This window comes from Panthera pardus, unplaced genomic scaffold, assembly GCF_024362965.1.
Source record: "Panthera pardus isolate Hobbes unplaced genomic scaffold, ASM2436296v1 HiC_scaffold_23, whole genome shotgun sequence".
In the NCBI taxonomy this organism is placed as follows: domain Eukaryota; kingdom Metazoa; phylum Chordata; class Mammalia; order Carnivora; family Felidae; genus Panthera; species Panthera pardus.
This window is the reverse complement of record NW_026526799.1, coordinates 2,050,260-2,069,744: the sequence shown is the minus strand read 5'-3', so window position 1 is coordinate 2,069,744 and position 19,485 is coordinate 2,050,260. Positions and strand designations below refer to the sequence as shown.

The following is a 19,485-nucleotide window of genomic DNA, read 5'->3' as shown; positions in this document are numbered from 1 at the left end:
GTAAGCCCCACTTAACAAAGACACAAGTCCTGCCCAGCCTGACACACCCTTCCCTCAGTACAGCCCTCCCCCAACACCACTCAAAGCTTCTCTCCTAAGAGACAAGTGACCAAGTACAATCTCCATAATTTTTTGTCACATTCAGTTATGAGTTGGCGGCTTGCCTGGAACCAACTAGGACATCCTCCCTTTGGGGGAGGGCGAGGCCTGAAATCAGTGCTCCCGGACGAGGTTATTAGTACAAAGGCCAGAGCGATGCCAGTTAAGCAATCTGAGTCCAGATTTCTGTCCGGTATGTTTTGCCCCAGAAAACACCGCCTCAGATGTATTCCCCGGAGCCTTGCGGGACGGGCCTGCCGAAATCAAGTGTGTTCTAAGAGCCGTCCTTCTTAGAGCATCGAGAGCGGGCCTCACTTGTGTTTCATGGATGCCTGGCGGCCGAGCAGGCTTACAGGAGCAGGGGCGTGGCTCCGGGCACTTCTGGGGGATGCACTTGATAGGAAGTCTGCTGTGTGATAGGAAGCCAGGCAGTGAGCGGGGGAAAGCGCTCCCCTGGGGGACATTAAAGGCGGGGTTGTTCTGAGAAGGTCGGTGAACTGCCTCCAGCTGCTATGAGCTAATCTCTTAAGGGTTCGGATGCAGGCATCCTCGGACAGGAAGTACTTCGGGGAGTATTTGGGGAGAGGGCAGGGAGGCGCAAAGACAGGATGCCAGACTGCGCCTCTCACACCTGCCCTCGGACCCCGTGGGTGGGGATTCCTCCTCGTGCCCGGGGAACGCGACCTCGGACTGGGCTCCCGAGCCCCATGGCAAGCTTTCGCGTGTGCTGAGAGGTGCCGCTGAAATCCTCACTGCCCTCATCTGGCATTTCCTTCGAAGTTGAAAAGCACAGTGTGAAGAAGCAGGGCCACTTGGAGACCATCAGGCCGTGGCCCACGCAAGGGGCCCGGCCCGGCCCCGGTGCCCCCGGCCGGCCAACGCTCTTCGGGTCCCTGTCACCTCAGCGGAAGGGAACGCGAATAACTCATTGTGGCTTTTATGGAGAGTGTTATGGCAACGCACCGTGGCCATGGTAACTCTATCTGCCTGTTACTCCCCTGAAACCGGAAAGTCGGCACTGGAAGGAAAGTTAAATGATTAAGTAGATAGAATGCTTTCGTTTAGAACAATCCCTTTAATTCGATGAGATAAGCATCATCGTTTATTTTTAGGTAGTGTCCACAACCAAAGGCAAGAGAAAACAAAGAAAAACGGGTTGGATGAACTACTCCAGCTGCAGGGAGGAAATGGAAGTGAAGCCCGAAGGCCCAAGTGCCAGTTTGCCGGACGCCTTCAGAGGCCTCTCGCTCTGCCCGCTGCCGGGGGTTCGGGCAGAGCGCCCCGCCTTCTTCCCCGAGGCTTCGGCTTCTTCCCTCCGCTCACAGGAGCCCGGGCTCAGCCCAGAGCCCGGCTCAAGCACGCTGTTACGACCCAAACCTGACTATGGAAAGTCATGAGTAATTTTTGCACTGACGACAATTATGGGATTGAAAGGCAGGACTCACCCCCTCGGTCAATTCTCACGCCGGCTTCAAGGGCTCCCCGGGGAATGTGGCTCTAAGTCAGCTTGTGGGAAAAAGCGTCCCTTCCCCGGAGTAGCGAGCGGTTTCCACATCCCCGCTGGGCCCAGCACCACCCCGAGGAGGCCAAGGAGAACGACTACCAAGCTGCCCCCCAGTCCCACAGCTGAGGCCCCAAGGAACCCCGACCGGCTGAGACAAGAAAGTTTGGTCCGTCCAGGGCCTCTCAAACACCCCCCTGGAACCCACCCAAAGCTCTGGAAGGTCTTCAAAGGACCAGACGTGTCAGAGCAGCTCCGTCCCGCAGCACTGAGAGCCCCAGTCTTCGGACCCGGGGAGCTGTCTGGGCTCAAGGGGTTAGCAGCTGTTTGGACGGATGGGAAGGACATTCACGTAGAGGCCAACAAAAGCCAAGTGCAGAGCCGGGAGGTCCGCCGTGCGGGAGGCAGTGGGAGGTGAAGGCCACAGCCGGATCGGGGCCGTGTGCCCAGTCCAGAGGCGTGCCGTCCGGACTCCATTAACGTATCGAAATACTGACTGTGCGAAGCGGCAGTGAGGGTCTAACTTTGCTGCACTCGAGGCAAGGCAGGGGGAAGGTGAGAGCAGGCCTGACCTGGGCGAGTGACCCAGGATGCAGCCAGGGTGCCTCGCTCTGGACCGCTGTCCCGGCGAAGGCCAGCGAGGAGCCGGGCGAGGGTCTGCGCAGTGCAGTCCGGGGTAAAGGATGTTCGTGCAGAAATGTTTATTGGGGCCCCGGTGCACAAGGCAACTGCACTGGTCACTGCGGATGAAAAGATCACTCTGTCACCTGACTGACGACACGGGCTGGGGGCGTGGTGGGTAAACAGAGTGTATGACGCGGTAAGTTCTAATAAAGGGGAAATACTAGGGACCCTAGGGACCCGCAGGAGGCTGCCACCAGGCTGAGGAGTAGGGGGCAGAGGGGAGAAGCAGTGTGCGGGAGGAACGGCCCAAGCGACATCCGGGCAAGAGCTCAGAGGTCAAATGAGAGCGCGGCCGGGGAAGGAAGTCACAAGCGTTACTTCGCAGGGAGTTGGCCGGGAGCTGTGAGACACCAGGCTGGTTGGAAATATCTCCATCAGGAGTGTGCCTTCCACCCTACAGTCGGCGGAGCCGCCACGGAGGTTGCTAACTGGGCAAGTAAGAGAGAAGTCTGCACGCTAGAAATCCACATGCAGGTTATGGGACAAAGCCGGGGTTGATCTTCCGCAAGCATCCTCAGGAGACGAGGACCACGCAGCAGGTAGAAAGCCACTGGCCCACGTGATCAGCTCTGCGGAGACTCGACGAGGGAAGGGAGGGCATCCTGGCCCTCCCTCCGCAGATGGTCCAGGAGGGGCTCCGTCCAAAGGCTCATGTGAGGCTCGGAAGGAAACCCACAAAAACGGCCGTGGGCAAGGTTAAAAAATAACAGGGGCGCCTGGGTGGCTCAGTCGGTTAGGCGTTCGACTTCAGCTCAGGTCACGATCTCGCGATCTCGCGGTCCATGAGTTCAAGCCCCGCGTCGGGCTCTGGGCTGATGGCTCGGAGCCTGGAGCCTGCTTCCGATTCTGTGTCTCCCTCTCTCTCTGCTCCTCCCCCGTTCATGCTCTGTCTCTCTCTCTCTGTCTCAAAAATAAATAAACGTTAAAAAAAAAAATTAAAAAAAAAAAAAAAACAGGCATGGGGAGCATTTCAGCCTCGAAGGGCAGTTACTGAGCACGCTGGCCACCTGCTCGGGATGACAACAATGAAAAAAAATAATAATTAAAAAAAGCAAAACACAAAAAACGGTTCTTGCCTTGGAAGGCTCCCAGTCTATCAGCCAGCCCACACCCCTGCCGCACGCTTCTTCGGGTGCCCCAGCTCCGCTCCTGGTGACCCCACGGGACGCCAGGCAGCCCGGCCCAGGTCCCGTCTGCAGGTAAACTGGTCTCACCGGCCCCACCGAGAGGGTTCCTGATCCAAGGCCAGGCCAGCAACCTGGGGGAGGCGGGGACCTGTTCTGCTTCCTGTAGGGCAGACCCTGCCCAGTAACAGCCCTACACTCTGCATCAACACTACTCAAAATCAGTGAGTGAAAAGAAAATGATCCCCAGGCCTTGGAATAAAGCCCACTCTTTAAGGCACCTACAACCCCTAACTGAAAACTCCCCTCCAGCTACAAAAAAAATAAGGTCAGTGAAAGTCTCACTTAAATGCCATGCAGTCACCTGGCACCAAAGGTAGGAAAGACCGGCTCTGATACCGACATCCTTCCCCGGTCACCAAAATAACATCAATCTGATCAAATCCAGGGACCTCCAAGTTCCCGAGTAGCCAGAGACCCAGGCTCGAAGGTCCTCGTGAACTCTACGGCGTTCATTCTCGTCTCTCGTCCTGTGCTCTCCCTCCTATCATCTGCACGACACCCGAAGTATGTCAGAATCAGCCTGATTGGAGACCGCTGGAAAATCCAGGGTGAGGCTCCCGCTGTCTCGACATCCCCAGGAGGCGTCACGTGACGTCCTGCACCCCGCGTGGTGTTTGTGACCCATTCTCTTCTCAGCCCGAAGGAAAAAAATGAGCCAGAACAAGGTAGGAGGAACCATTTAGTTTAGGTAATTAGGAAGTCCTTCCAAAAGTCTAAATGAACTCACAACAGACACTGTAGGATTCACTTCTCCACCCATCAAGAGGGTAGAAACATCTAGTCTCTCAGGCCTCAGATCCATACAAGCTGATGCCATATGGAATTTCCCGGACACACCTACACGGGAAAGATCAAACAGACTCTCACTTGTAATATATATTTAAGCCCTTTTCCTGTGGCACTTCAAGTGAATAATCCTCGTAGGTCCAAGAAGGAATCGGCCCCCGTGCTACTAAAACCACTTACCGTATCTAAAAGGGAAGAAGCCGTGGGGAGTCCTGACGGTTCCCGCTCACTTCTCCCCAGTCATTCGGTGAGTTCTCTGAAAGCCATGCTTTCCCAGACCTGCGGTTCTTGCAAAGTTAAACGGGTGTAACGCTAAAGGGTGGCGTGCCCAGAAGACCTCTCCGTTGGAAGACGAAGCATCTCGAGTCGGTTTTGAGGGCGACAAAGGAGGGGGCTTCTGGGACTGTCGCTAAGAATATCCGTGCGGCTTAGTCATTCTTCTCAAACAAGCTGATATAAAGAACATGGCGACCATCAGACTTGCTAAGCCTGACACTGTTCTAGACCCAACTAATAATAAAGTGTCATGAGCAGCAGCCTGACCCTATGGGACACTGGTGTCCCGCCCTCATCCGTTACAGGTGTGGCTCTCTCCCATCTTCTCTGGCTGCCCAGGATGAAGCAGCCCCAGTGAAGTCAAGAACTGCCAGCGTTTCCGGAAACTCTAGTGGACAAGAAGCGTTGGGTTGAGTTGCAGAGGAGAATGTCGGGACTGCACTAGAATACTTGAATGACTATTGACATTATTTCACATCATTGGAGACCACGGTTCCTCTTTAGTTATGGTGGGAAAACTCCTGTTTTTGTCCTAAGTTGTCAGCATCATGGTGGCTGAGCCACATTGGATTTAAAGCCATCTTCTGGGACTCCCCCTGGTCACTAGCACGTCTGTCTGATGCCCGTGGCACGACTCCACTGAGAGATGCTCTCATGGAAAATCAAGACGGGTGAACTACCAGGTGATGCCCTCTCTTGTCATTTCAACAGACGACCGTCCGACCGTCACTAACACAAAATGCCCACACACCTTAGAAATGAAATTCCGAGTGGCAAAACCAGAACTATGCTTACACTTTCAGAAATACCTTGGGGCGCCTGGGTGGCGCAGTCGGTTAAGCGTCCGACTTCAGCCAGGTCACGATCTCGTGGTCCGGGAGTTCGAGCCCCGCGTCGGGCTCTGGGCTGACGGCTCAGAGCCTGGAGCCTGTTTCCGATTCTGTGTCTCCCTCTCTCTCTCTGCCCCTCCCCCATTCATGCTCTGTCTCTCTCTCTCTCTCTCCCAAAAATAAATAAAAAACGTTGGAAAAGAAATACCTTTATCAGGGAACTTATAAGAGAAAGAATGTCCAAGTAAAATCTAGCCTCCAAGGAAGCTTTTAGGGCAATCGTGCCAAAATCCTACCTAAGGGGTGGTGCTCGAATGATGTGCCAATCAATTTTAGAACAGGAAGCGGGTGGCCATCAAACAAAAAGTGAAGTTGAAGCCGGAAAGGCACCAGTAAGCACTGGATGGACGAGGTTCCCTGCAGCGGTTCTGGAATTTCTGGAGGTTTGACATCCGTCTGGGTCTCCTGAGAAGTTGCCGAGTAGGAGTGTCTGGCTGGTTCGGTTGGCAGAGTCTGCAACTTGATCCCGGGCTCCTGAGTTCGAGCCCCACGTTGGGTGTGGAGTTTACTTACGATAAAAAGCTCTTAAAAAATTTTTTTTAACGTTTATTTATTTTTGACAGAAAGAGAGAGACAGAGCACGAGAGAGGGGCAGAGAGGGAGACCCAGAATCAGAAGCAGGCTCCAGGCTCCGAGCTGTCGGCACAGAGCCCGACGCGGGGCTCGAACTCACGAACCGTGAGATCGTGACCTGAGCCGAAGCCGGACGCTCAACCAACGGAGCCCCCCAGGCGCCCCACCAATAAAAAGCTCTTTAAAAAAGTGACTGATAATATAGCCAAGGCGATTGATTTTTCATTCGATTGGTATCTTGAGTGCCATCTGAAATCCAGGCAAAATAGGACAAAGTCAGAAGCTATGAACTCTTAGTGGAGGCCCTGAGATTTCTGAAGTGTTTCAGGGCACGATGCTCGGTAACCTTGAACGCACAGCCCATCCGTTTCTCTTCCTGAAACACAGGGTTTTGAAAGTTCTCTGTGTGCCCCACTTTTGCATAACCTGGATACATGTAGTTATTAATACAAGCAAATGGATTCTTTTTTAAATTAGGCTAGCAAATCTCAATTAGCATTCAGCCTCCTCCGTGAAGTCTGAAATGTTTGCCTGACGCCGCGGTTTGAAGAACTTAAGACCAGGGGCGCCTGGGCGGCTCAGTCAGTTAAGCATCCGACTTCGGCTCCGGTCCCCATCTCGCGGTTCGTGGGTTCGAGCCCCGCATCGGGCTCTGTGCCGACAGCTCGGAGCCTGCAGCCTGCTTCAGATTCTGTCTCCCTCTTTCTCTATCCCTTCCCCATTCACCCTCTGTCTGTCTGTCTGTCTCTCTCTCTCTCTCTCTCAAAAATAAGTAAACATTAAAAAAATTTAAAAATTTAAATAAAGACAAGCAATGTTTCAAGGTGCCTGGGCAGGCGTGGACAGACGGACGAAGAGGCAGGGCTATGCTCCCTATCTGGGATGTCCTTGAGCATATCACAACATATCAGCTGTGTCAAATTAAGTGAAGGGTGAAGGAAAGAATACTAAGGGAAACAGACTTGCACATAAATGTTTTAGATCATACTCCCAATGACCCGATGGAAGCAGAGTAAGGTCCACGGAGCTCATCACCTGCCGACACTTCACGGCAACTCATCAGAAATATTTAACTTTTACAATGGGAAAAGAGAAGTACAAATGTTTAGATGACATGCCCAGCAAACACCTGCCTACCTCCCAAGACCGCCGGAAGGACCCAGCGACACAGCATACGCAAACGTGTGAGTTGAAAAGAAGTAAGTAAACACGGTAACTGCCTCAGCTCCCATGGCAAATAAGGCCGTAGTCCGGTCATGGTCACCACGTGCGTCTCCTAGAACAATGCTTCTCAAAGTTACTGTGTCCACAGATCACCCCGGAGTCCTTGCCAAAGAGCAGATTTCTCATCGGGTAGGTCGGGGGTGGGGGTGGGGGTGGGGAGATCCTGCTCCCCACCCAGTTCCTGGGCAAGGCAATGCCAGCCCCCGGGGCCACCCTCGTGAGGAGCGTGGCTCTGAGAGGTCACCCCAGTTCTTGGTGCAGGACAGCTCTGGTAGGACACATTCCTGAGTGCACTGCAGGCGTGAGCGTCCCTACCGTGGGCTTTGGAGAAAGTCTGCATGCTTCCTCTGGTTCTGAACAGAGTACTTTAAACTCAGTAGCAAAGTGTCCTTTCTCGGGCAGCCCAAGAGCTCAAGGGTTGATTTTTAATTACGGTGTCTGCCAGGCTCTAGTTTTCTAGGACGAGAGTCGGCAACATGCAAAAACACAGAAAGCTGATTTGCCCGTTTACTATCCTAGACTTCAGCTCCTCTCCAAGGGGGGTCGGAGGAAGGGAAGAACTCTGTCCTCGTAAACACGCCCCGACACACACAGCAAAAGAAAACCCTGCCAGTTTGGAACTAAATTTGGACTAAATTATCTTCTCTATCGGAAGAATCGGGCTCAAAATATCCAGGAAGGGAAAAAAACAAAACAAAACAAAAAAGAAAAAAAAAAACACCTGAGCAAACAAGAAACTTGCAGAAATGCAGCTCCCTCCTGATACAGAAGCACTCCGGTCTCACGGAGTCTGGCCGGGAATAAAAAGACACCAGCAGGGTCTGCAGACCGGTGGTTGTCCAGGCTGCGTGTGCATCAGAATCACCTCGCGGGACAAAATTCAGACGCTCTACCCCCAGGGTTTCCGATGGATCGGGCCGGAGGGAGGGCGCAGAAAGGTGCTGATAAGGCCACTGCCGGGGTCCCCAGACATGGCCCGCAGCACAGTCTACGCAAGGGGGAGGCACCACGTCTCCCATACAGCCGCACCCCGGCGCCCAGCACCGGGCCTGGCACGCACCGCTGGCCCCCAACAAGTATTTGCCGAACGAATGCCTGTTCTAACTTTCACTGCCAGAAACATTTTCCTGCTCGCCTATATACACTTGCACTTTGAAAGCCAATTACACGTGTCCCAGGCATGACAGCCCGTGACCCGTAAACGGGGACCTGTAAACGAAATCCATCCCAATCACAGACACTAGTACCACTTTTCCCAGACACTCTTCAGACAGTCGGCCTCTGAGCCTCCTCCCGCTACAGCAGAAACGCACACACAACTCACCGGTCCGAAGGACCCCAAAAAGAAGGACCCTACTCGGGTAGGACAGGTCAATTCATTTCACGCGTGCTCGGGCAAAAACGAAATGTTTCATCGAGACAAGAATTTGCTGGGAGAGCACACAAATATCTGCGTCCCCCTCGGAAACCCAGAGATGGTGCCGGACCCAAGATGCAGCCCCGCAGGACGAAGTGCAGGGAGGGGAGGGGGGGGCGGCGTTGCGGATTAACTCCCTAACTCTGAGCTCTCTGCACAGAAGGGGCTGCGGCTGGCGCTCTTCAAATCCTCTGCCTGATCTGCACGTTACCATAGCCACCAACCTTCCGAGAAACAGGTGTTTCTGTTAAAATTAGCTGTTTCAAACTGTTAAGTGTTCTAGATCCCTAGATGCCAGCTTTTAAAAAAAGTGTTCACGGGATAACCAATCAGATGTCACCGCTGCTTCCGTAATCATAGTCTTTAGATTTTCCTGAGAAACATCTCCCCTAAATTAGGAGAAAGGGGGGGTGGGAAGAAAGAAACTGAAGTCGGGGAGAACACACACACCACACACACAATTTCTCTAGTTCCTCACATCGACCCGGAATGAATACTAGGACGAGGCCATGCTTAAACCAGCCAAGGAAAGACAGCTTTTTTTTCGGGTTAAGTCTTGTGTTGGAAAGCCTTTTGTCTCGCTTATTTGCCTTGACCGTCATAAATAATGGCTTTTGTTCTAAGACTTTAGGCATAATGTCTCTCCCGAAGATCCAAAGGAAGGTTTTCAACATCCCCGGTCAGGATGGCCCCATTAATCCTGGGTAAGAAAACATGCCCTTGGATGTCAAAACAGCCCAAGGATGAGGTCTTAAGTGAACTCTAATGTGGTCTAATTAAAACAAAACAAAACAAAACCAGGCCACTCTGATTTTGGTCCTGGAACACCAGTGATCTCTGCTGACCTCGTTAAACCCAATGAACTAGGTCTGAGATGTTCCTTTTTTAAAAATCAGGGCTATTTTAAAAACAAGTTTAGCAAGCTGGTGCACTGAAAGCTGAGATGACAAGAGGCCCTCGCCTACAGAAGCAGCACAGACACAGAGATGCACTGTGTTCCTTGTTCTGGTTTCCCAAGAACCTGCTGAACAAAATACAAGAATTCATTTTGAGCCACCTGCTGGAAGAAAAATCCCAAACTTATCTTAGAGACAGAAGGAGGGGAAGGGAGGACGTTAAGACACCAGTGAAACTTTTAACCACTTCAGAGGACAGAGATTTTGAATATTACAGGACACCTTTCATATACAGAAATGTAAAGGGACACCACCAGGTGGCTAGGACAAAAAGAAGCCTTAAAATTGATTTGCTGGCAGGCTAGCTAACTTCATCCAAGTAGATAGAGAAAGCGAGGGTTTTTTTGGCATGCGGTGTCCTGAAAATTGCTTCTGTACGGAATGAGCCCAAGCAACAACTGGCAATTATCTTTGTCTGAATCAAACACCAAACTTAACGGGTTCCTGGCCCTAGTTTTGTTTTACCTTGCTCTTTTCAGTTTGTTCTCTGTGACCTGCCTAGGCTAAAGGAAGCAGATAATTAGAGACTCTACAATAACTTCTGTACATAAATAAAAGTAGCCATTCCTATAGGCAAGCAGGATGGTCGTTGGCACACGGGTTAAGATTCCTCCCCGCAAATACTTCCGGAACCTGGCTGACCCAGACTTAAAGAAGGGCAGGGGGACAGGAAAAAACATTCTCAAGGTCATTTTCAGTTTTTACACACTTTAAACGTCTAAATCTACCAGGACCCAGGAGAAAGCCAAGAGCTCCCTTGACTGTTTTTTAAGAAACGTGTATGTGTACTACCATTTTAAGACTTTTCCAAACATCGAATTCAGAGCAGTTACACGATCCTAGTCTTACCCAACACGGGTTTACACGCCGAGCATGATGTCCCAGGAACAAACACAGCTATTCAAGTAAAACAGTCGTCAAAAGGACTTTCTAACATATTACGGTGAGAAAGTCTTTCTTCTCAGATCCGCGGGAACTACAAAGGTTTAGGCACAACAAATGCCAAGAAAAGTGTAAACGGAGCAAATTTAAAGCATGTATGACTTCTCATCCGTGTGGCTCTCCAGGACAGGCGCTGCAAATAAACATGTTACACTTTCCGTGGGGAAATGTCCAAAACTTAACTGGGTTCAGCAAAACTGTAACACCCCTCCCTCCCCGATGTTTTCTTAGCGTGTCTGCAGAGAGGACAAACCACCTCAAAATAACTCCAAACTTCAACTGACGGAGATTCTTCCAACGCAGAATCAACCAGGGCAGATCTTGAGACAAGGTCACCCAAATCAGCCCTTTGCCTGCAACTATGCTGCGGCTCTAGAAAGTTCTCCATGCTCCCCCCCCCCCAACGCTTCTCCCTCTATTACAGTCCAGATCCCTCTGTACTTTCTCCTGACATCACCGGATCTTGTCCGAATAGACCCGCCTACGTAAATGAGGCTCCACGCTCTCCTGGAAAGAACTTGGGTCTACTTCGACAGCTGCACTGCACGGACCCTCCGACCCGAGGAGGGTGGGGTACCACGCAGGATTAGGGAGACCCTTAATCTGAAAGAGACGGGCAGAATACCACTCAGACCAGGGTCAGCCTGAACCAGTGTTCATCAGGGCAGAAAGGGGTGGGAGACAAAGGGGGCTGACTTACGTTCCAGGAGAAACCAGAGGCAAGACAAAACCCCACCGACAGCCCAGCCCCCGCACCCACGCCTGTGACACGTGCTTTGCATCGACAGTGTCACACCGTGCTCTCTTCTTGAATTCCAGGCTGCTCAAAGCGGTGACTCTCCAGGAAAAAGGAGACGGGGCTGAGGACCCGAGGCACTGCTCCCGAAGCAGTCTCCGGGGCGCCCTTCCAGAGAGCGCGTGCAGAATGCAACGTCACAGCGATCGAACATCAACAATAACTGCCAAAGGCCATCTGAGAAACATAACATTTTAATAGATGAAATAAATACTCCAGTACATGCACGGTAAAAACTTGACATTGGGGGGAGGGGGGAAGGAGGGGGGAAATCACTCTATAGTGTAAATTAAAAAATAAAACACACACTCACAGTAGCTTTCCCCCCCATTTGCAAATCACATGGCAATCTCATACTCTTTCCACACCAAGAATACGCCTAATCCAACACGATTTGCTTAAAAAAATAACAGCATACAAAAAAAAAAAAAAAAAAGATAGCTACATCCATGTCTAAGGAGTGAAACTGAGGTAACCTTTCTTTTAATTAGGAAAAATCAAAACAAAACGGAAAAAAAAAAAAAAAACGGGCCAAAAAAAGAAACGAACCCATGACCTCCTTCCTGCCCGATTGGTTAGAAAATTGAGGGGCGGAGCTCCGGAACAGGAGCCGGGGGCGGGTGCGGGCGCGCCACCTCGCGGTCCCTGCTGCGTGCGCGCAGGTGGGTGCTGCGGCGGGAGGGGCCCCCAGCTCTCTGGAAGGTTCTTTCCGAGCGTCTGCCGTGGGGGAGGGGCTTCCCCTGGGATTTCTTTGGTATAAATGGAGAGGGGCAGAGAGTATCTTCCTCTAGTGGGGGGGGGGGGGAGGGCGAAGGGGCGCGGGGCGGGGGTGCTAATTCACAGAATTGGAATTCACTGGCGGTAAAGTCCTGGGCGAAGACCTCTCCCGTAAAGCCTGAGATAGCAGGGTGCAGCCTTCAGACACGGCGCAGGCCGAGTTCCTCAGCCTCTCCCTGTGGTCCGACATCTTGGCGCCCCCGTCGGGGTGCTGCGCCAGATCCCTGAGGCACTGGGTCAGGAGCACGCAGGCCGACACCACGCTCATGGCGCCGCCCAGGATGGCGGTCTGCACCGCCTTGCCCTCGGCGCTCACGGCCGCCGCGCGACCCAGGAACTGCGGCTCGGTGGCGAAGCCCACCAGGGCGCTCACGGCCTGCACCAGCGGCCCGCTGAAGAGCGCGCAGCGGCTGCGGGCCAGCTCGCTGGGCGCCGCCTTCACCTCGCGCACGCAGGCCAGCAGCGCCGACGCGCTGGTGCTCATGCACTTGACGCCCAGCTTGAACTGCTCGCGGGAGAAGCGGTCCCGGGACTTGTCGCTGGCCAGGGCGCACGCGTCCGTCAGGAACTTGAGGTTGCGCGACAGGCCCTGGGACACCTCCAGCAGCAGCTGCGGCGTCATGTCGGCCAGCGGGGGTGGCGCGCAGCACGGCGCAGCCCTGCTCCACCTCGTGGCGGCAGCGCGTCACGCGGTAGCGGTCCACCAGGCCCGGCTGCGCGGGCTGCGCGCCCGGCGTGGCCACGGCCGCCAGGTAGGCCGCGTGGGCGGAGCACTCGGTCAGCGACACCACCAGGTCGCCCAGCTCCACCAGGCTGTCCCCCGCCTCCCCGAAGCGGCCCATGTTGAGCTGGCTCTGCACGTCGTGGGTGAGGATGGAGAGCCCCTTGGTGCGCGCGATGATCGTGTCCCGGCACTGCTCGAAGGACTCGGCGGCGCCGGCGCAGGAGGAGGCGGGGCCCTCGAAGAGCACGGGCCGCGCCTCGCTCGACAGCAGCAGCAGGTCGGCCACCAGCTGCATCTTGCCCTTGCAGTGGTCGCAGACGGACACCAGCCTCTTCCGCGGCTGCGAGCAGGCCCCCCCGACGGCGCTCGCAGGAGCCGGAGAAGCGGCCTCGCCAGCGGGCTTCCCGGCGCTGCCGCTAGCCATCGCGCCCGGGGGGCACTGGCATGCCGCTGGGGAGCCCGCTACCGCCGCCGCTGCCACTGCCGCCGCCCCCGCGGCCGTCGCGACTCGGCTGGCCAGGACCGCGGTGCCTTCCCCGCACCATCATGCCATCCACCGCGCCGGGCGGAAGGCGCTGGGCTGCGGCGGCCGGGGCCCGGGCGGCGCGGGGCGGGCCCGAGGGCCAGAGGACGCAGGAGGCTCTCCGGGGCGCGGGGAGGGGCTGCGGCGTTCGGCCTCCTGGAGGGCTTGCGGGAACCATGAACCGGGGCACGGCCAGACTCACGGAGCGCGCTCCTCGTCGCCGGGCTGCCAGGAAAGTCCCTTCTGCTGGGCCGCCGCTGCCGCCGCCTTCCTGGGCATGGCCCGGCCCGGCCGCCGGAGCGGGAGGGCGGGAGTGGGGGGGGGGGGGGAGAGCTGGGAGGTGTCCTTCCTTCCTTCCTTCCTTTCTTTGAAATCAAAATCTCTTCCTCGGGGAGGAGCGCGGGCGGCGGCTCGGGCGGGCTCTGCTGTCAGCCTCCTCGGGCTCGGCGGCGCACGTGGGCTTCAGGCGCCCCGACCCCGCCGGGCGGCACTTGCCCGCGACGGCGGCCGGGGCCGGCGCGGTGGGGCGCGCATCTCCCGCCGCCCGGTCTCGGGACGCGGCGCCGGCGGCGGCGGCGGCGGCGGCGGCGGCGGCGGCGGCAGGGCCGAGGGTGTGGCCGGAGCTGGAGTCAGAGTCGGGCGGGAGCCTGCACTGATTGCGCACAGCGGCCGCCCCGCTCGCGCGCTCGCCCGCCCGCCACGCCCGGGCGCGCCGGCCGCCGCGGCCGCCCCTTCCCGCCTCGCCGGCTCACAGCGCGCGGCCCGGCGCCGAGGCGGCACGCCCTCCCCGACCGCGCGCCCCGAGGCCGGCCGCCGGCCGCGGGCGCGAGTCCATCCCGGTCGCCTGGTCGCCTGGGGCCCGCGGCGGCTGCGCTCTCCCGAGCCCCCGGGCCCTGCGCATCGGACGCCCGGCGCGCGTCTCCCCGGCGGCCGCGCCAACTCAGAAGGTCCCCGCGGCGCCGCGGCCGCCCGCCCGGGCCCCGGCTCCTGCCATTTCCGTCAGCCGCCAACTTCCGAGCGAGCCGGGAGAAACCGAAAGGAAAAGGGCGGGGGCCGCCTCCCGTGCCCGCGCGGGCCGTGCGAGCGCCGCCGCCGCCCTGCCGGGGCCGCCCGAGCCTGCTCCCCTCCGCGTCCGCGCCTCGCCCCCGGGCTCGCCGCCGCCGCCGCCGCCGCCCGGCCGTCACCTCCCCGGAGCCTATAGAAATCTTTTGTGTGGCGTCACCGCCTTTCGTTTAAATCCCGCTTCCTCCTCTCGCCCTTCCTCCCGCCCCCTCCGCCGCTCCCGGATGCTCGCGCGATGCGCTGCTCCTCCCCCGGGAAGCTGGGTGGCTGCGGGGGGACGCCGCCGCCCAGCGCGCCCGCCGCGGGCGCGGGGCCGGGGATCCCGCGGGGGTGGGGGCGGGCCGGGGGTCCCGCGGGGGTGGGGGGCGGGGGTGGGTCGTCCGGGCGCACGGCCCGGGCGGGGACGCGGGGCGCGGCCGCCGGCGGCCTGACGGGCGCCCTGGGCCGGCCCCGGGGCTGCACGCTTCCCGCCCGCCGAGTGGGCGAGTCTCGAAGGGGACTGTTTGGGCGCCGCAGGGAGGAGGGCGTCCCCTGGAGACGCGCCGGGGGCCTGGCTGCGCGCTCCGCGGGACCCGGGCCGGCTGGGCCAGACGTCGCCCTGCCCTTTGTTGTGCGTGCCCCTCCTCCCCGGGGCGCCGAGGGCGCCGGCCGGGGAGTCGGAGAGGAGCCGGGGTGGGGGTGGGGGGTTGGCTGTGTGGTTGGATCGCGGTCTTTGCGCCGGACTTCCTACGGGCACTCTCTCTCGGGCCGTGTAGGAGTTGTGTGACCCAGTGCGAGCTCTCCCCGCAAGTGGCCGTGGTCTCGTCTCGAGATCAGATGGCGTGCACCGACTGCTGGAGGGCCTGGCTCGCCAGCCGTAGAGGCTAGACCCTCTCCTAACGAGGACGCCTTCCGCTCCGCGATGGGGTCGTAGTGGCCCCTGTGAAGGAAGACGAACAGCCTTTCGGGGGGAACGTTGCCGTCCCGTTTTACAGATAAGGAACCGATGGTCTGATGGCTCAAGAGCCTCCCTAAGGACAGGAGGACAGCCAGTGGCCGGGCGAGGAGCCCACCCCAACCTGTTTTCATCTTACCCAGACCTGGCTGGTCAGGAAGCGGTTCAGGCACCTGGGCTCCCTCCCAGCCCAGGGCCCCCCAGATGCCCAGCCCCTCGCAAGCTGGGTGTGTCCGCCAACGGAAATGTTTGTTCCTCTGTCCCTTCCTGGGACCTCGGGGTCACCTTTTTTTTTTTTTTTTCCAGCCAGCCAGTTAAGGTTACTTATAACTAAGATGACCTTGCAACTTATCCAAACTGAGGCTTCTCTGAGAGTGAATTGTGAAATACATTACTTTAAAAATTAACCAAGAACAACGGATACGAACCTGAATGGGTATAGTCACCCTACTTATATAACACAGAGTGTCCTTAGATACCTTCTAGAATCTAGCCGGACCCACTTGTTTTGCAAACCAAGGCCAACGAAACTGGTGATTTTCTAAACACGGGGCAAATCTATAGGGTTAAAATCCCTTTTGTTTTTCTCTGAGCAAAAACCAGTTGGACGAATCGAGCTCTTTCCCTGGCAATCCAGGAAAGTACCCTGTTCTTCCGTAGCTCCGGAAACTTACTAGAAGTCAACCCCTTCCCGCCATTCCTGGTTTATTCATGAAACTTGCTCTAGGATCGGGATTTTCTCCCAAAGCTCCTTGGCTCTTCGGGGTGATGTTTTCCTTCTACGTATGCACTCTCTTGGTTTTGCTGGAAGCCTTCTGCCTCCTCCGTGAGCTCTCTTACACATAGAATGTCCCGCCATATTTGCTCTAGCTTTAAAAGCAGATCGGATTATCTTCTTGGCCTTCCTGCTTCATTTCTCAGGTACGGCAGCTCCTACACTGACCCTTCCCCATGCTATCTGCGCCTGCCTTTTGGGTCACCTTACCCTCTGCCATCATTCATTCACCCCACGAACACTGGACACCCAGCACGTGCCAGGACCCATGCCGGGCACGAAAGTCACATAATAAGTAACGGAAGGGCTCCACCTTCGGAGGAGCAGAGCCCAGAGAGGGCAACAAAGTGACACAAGGGAGTCGTCATCGGAATGGTGACAGCACGGAGGACAGAGAGTATCAGGGATACTGCTGCTCACCGGCGTTCAGTTGCAATTAGGCGGGGACGTGAGCAGGACAGACACCCGTGTCAAGCCCGGTGCTGTAGCCTATTGTAGCCTAACTTGAACCATAGAAGGCGGGCTGTATGTGCCCCTCGGAGTCACTGGAGTAAGGACTTTCTCTTGAGAAAACTCCACTCATTGGGGCGCCTGGCGGACCCCGACTTCGGTTCAGGTCACGATCTCACAGTTTGTGAGTTTGAGGCCCACATTGGGCTCACTGCTATCTGCGCAGAGCCCGCTTCGGGTTCTCTGTCCCCTTCTCTCTGCCCGGCTTGCGCTCTCCCAACGTAAATAAATATTAAAAAAAAAAAAAAAAACACCTCCGCTCATCATCCCTTCGAATCCTCTCTTGAAATATAATAATGAACCAAAGGCACTATGCAAAGCATTTTCCACTAAAATGGAAATTGGGTCAGAGAAGAAAGCTGCAAATACCCGGGCCGAAGGGTTGGCCGGGGGAAGGTGAGTGGAGCCCTCAAGGGGAAGCTGGGGCCGGGTAGAAAATAGCACGGCCCCCGGAGAACGTGTTCTCAGTGCCTGGCTCAAGGCCGACACTTCGTGGGCATTTAATAAATACGTGAATGAGCAAGATGCGAGTAGAGAGCTGCCTGAGGGTTTGGGGAGGCGAGGTGGAGCTGATTGGGATCGGACCAGGCAGGACTGGGGAGACGTGCTTTCTCTCCTTCCTCGCCTATTCTAGAAGGGGTGTCAGCCACCTGGACTTTGGGTAGGGATGACACCTTCGACAGTATGAACACTCTGTTTGGGTTGATTTTAATGTTTTTTTCTTTTTGAGAGAGCGTGGAGGAGGGCCAGAGAGAGAGAGAGAGAATCCCAAATAGACTCCCCTCGGTCAGCACAGAGCCTGACGCGGGGCTCGAACTCACCCACCGTGACATCACGACCTGAGCTGAAATCAAGAGTGGGAGGCTTAACCGACTGAGCCACCCAGGTGCCCCGGGTTTTTTGGGTTCTTTTCAATTGTAGCCAAACATTCACAACATAAAACTTTCCGTGTAGCCGTTTCTGTGAACTTGGCCGCAGTTCAGTGGCGTTATGCACGTTCGAGGTGTTGCGCAACTGCCCGCACCACCTGCCTTCGGATACCTCTCATCTTCCCAAACGGAAGTTCTGTTCCACTCACCGTTCACGCCTCAGGTCCCTCCCCCCAGCCCCTGCCACCCACTGTTCCGTTTTCTGCCTCTATAGATTTGTCTGCTCTGCGTTCCTTATGTAAGTGGAACCACACATACCCTAGTTTTCCTTCTGTGTCTGGCTTATTTCACCTAGAATATCGTCTTCGTGGGTCACGGGTATTGTAGCAGGTGTCCGAATTTCCTTCCCTTTGAAGACTGAATAACATTCCATTGCAGGGGTCTAGGCTGGGTTTTGATGCCCAAGGGTCAGGCGCTCTCCGGGGCTTGAAGACCGACAACCGAGCTGCGTCTGGTCTGCTGTGCCACCTGGTGGTCAGTGAGGGGCGTTCTCTGCCCTGATGCATCTTTCCCTTGAAGCAGCTCTCCCTTGGTCTTGTTTTGGCTCCCAGATGAGCCCCTTCCGACTCAGGCGGTCTTTTCTTACACGTAGCCAAACACCACTCTGCATCATCTTCCTTTTCGATCCTCCTCTACAGGACGGGAATTTATATCTGGAAACTTACCCCTACCCCCTCCTTTTCCCTGATTCACTCAGCCCCACTGGTGATGAACGAGTGTGTGACAGCCCTAGGGCTGTGGTTCATCAGGGGCGGAATCACGTTGTGACAGGTCCACCCCCCCCCCACCCCCCCCCCCCCCCCCCCCAGCATGCCGTCTTGTGCTCTGGTGTATCTTGTTCCCAGCTCTTGAGAACTCCTGGGGAGGATCACATGCATTACTCCCACATCCTCCCCATCCTCCCTCCCGCCCCCCCCCCCCCCGCCTCCTCCCTCCCTCTGTGCCCTGTCTCTGTTCATCTGAAGCTGAACGGGGGAGGGAGGCGGTGTGCAGGGCCGGTTATACCACGGCAGGCACACGTGAGCACTCAGGTCCCAAGAGCTGGGAGATCTGGAATTCTCTCCAGTCTGGTTTCCAGAAAGCCCTGCATAGAGGTGAAGATTGCTTTCACGGGTAAATTCTCTACCCCATTTCCCGACTGGTGAATCATCTTGGGGGTTATTTTCCATTTTCCAGAACTCTGTAGGGGAGGAAAGATAAATGCCAAGATCCAGGTTCCCTGAATTCCCAACACCAGTCCTGCCGAACCATTTTTGATATCTCTCATGGTGCCTAGCACATAATAAGTCAGTAACCACAGACTGACTAGCTTTATGGCCTTCAGGTGGAGCCTCTCCGACCCCCCCACAGACCAGGGCATCTCTGCCCCCCGAGCATCCATTGTGCACAGCTACAATGCGGCCGTGAGCACAGTGTATTTGTAGCTGTTGGGGACAACCCTGTCACGTCTTTAAGCGCAAGGACTTGATGTGTTCCTCTCTTCCCCCACACCTATTTGCAATTCTCTGCAAGGAAGGCGTCCTTTCACTGAGCCAAAATCCTGCTGGCCACAGCTCTTACTTAGCCGTGAAATTCCTGGACATTCACAAACCCACAGCAGGGGCATGGCCTGTGTGTGGTCATGACGTATGGCTCCTGGCTCCGGGGTTGAAGCAGAGGCCAGAGGCCTATTTGCTTAGCGAGAGCGTGCACCTCATTTTTTCTTACAGCTTCTTGTAGACAGTCCAGGGGGGCGATTCTTTGGAATCAGAGACTGTGGGTTCACTAGACGTATCCGTGCTGCAGAGCACGGCTGATGTTTCAGGCGACTTCTCCTCTTAGAAGATTCAGATCTGATCCTCGAATTTTCAAGGCAGTTGCAGTACCATGGATAATTCGGATTAAGTGTATTATTCTGGGAATTTCAGTCAAAATTAGACT

At 56.0% G+C, this 19,485-nt stretch overlaps 1 protein-coding gene across 1 annotated transcript; it reads right to left on the bottom strand.

Annotated features, from left to right (window-relative positions):
- Positions 1 to 11,509: 11,509 nt before the first annotated feature.
- TLNRD1 (talin rod domain containing 1) lies at positions 11,510 to 14,549 on the bottom strand. The gene is given in 2 exon segments (XM_019460016.2): positions 11,510 to 12,742; positions 12,744 to 14,549. Coding segments are annotated over 2 exon segments (1,092 nt in total). The 5' UTR covers positions 13,257 to 14,549; the 3' UTR covers positions 11,510 to 12,163.
- Between the last annotated feature and the right edge of the window lie 4,936 nt (positions 14,550 to 19,485).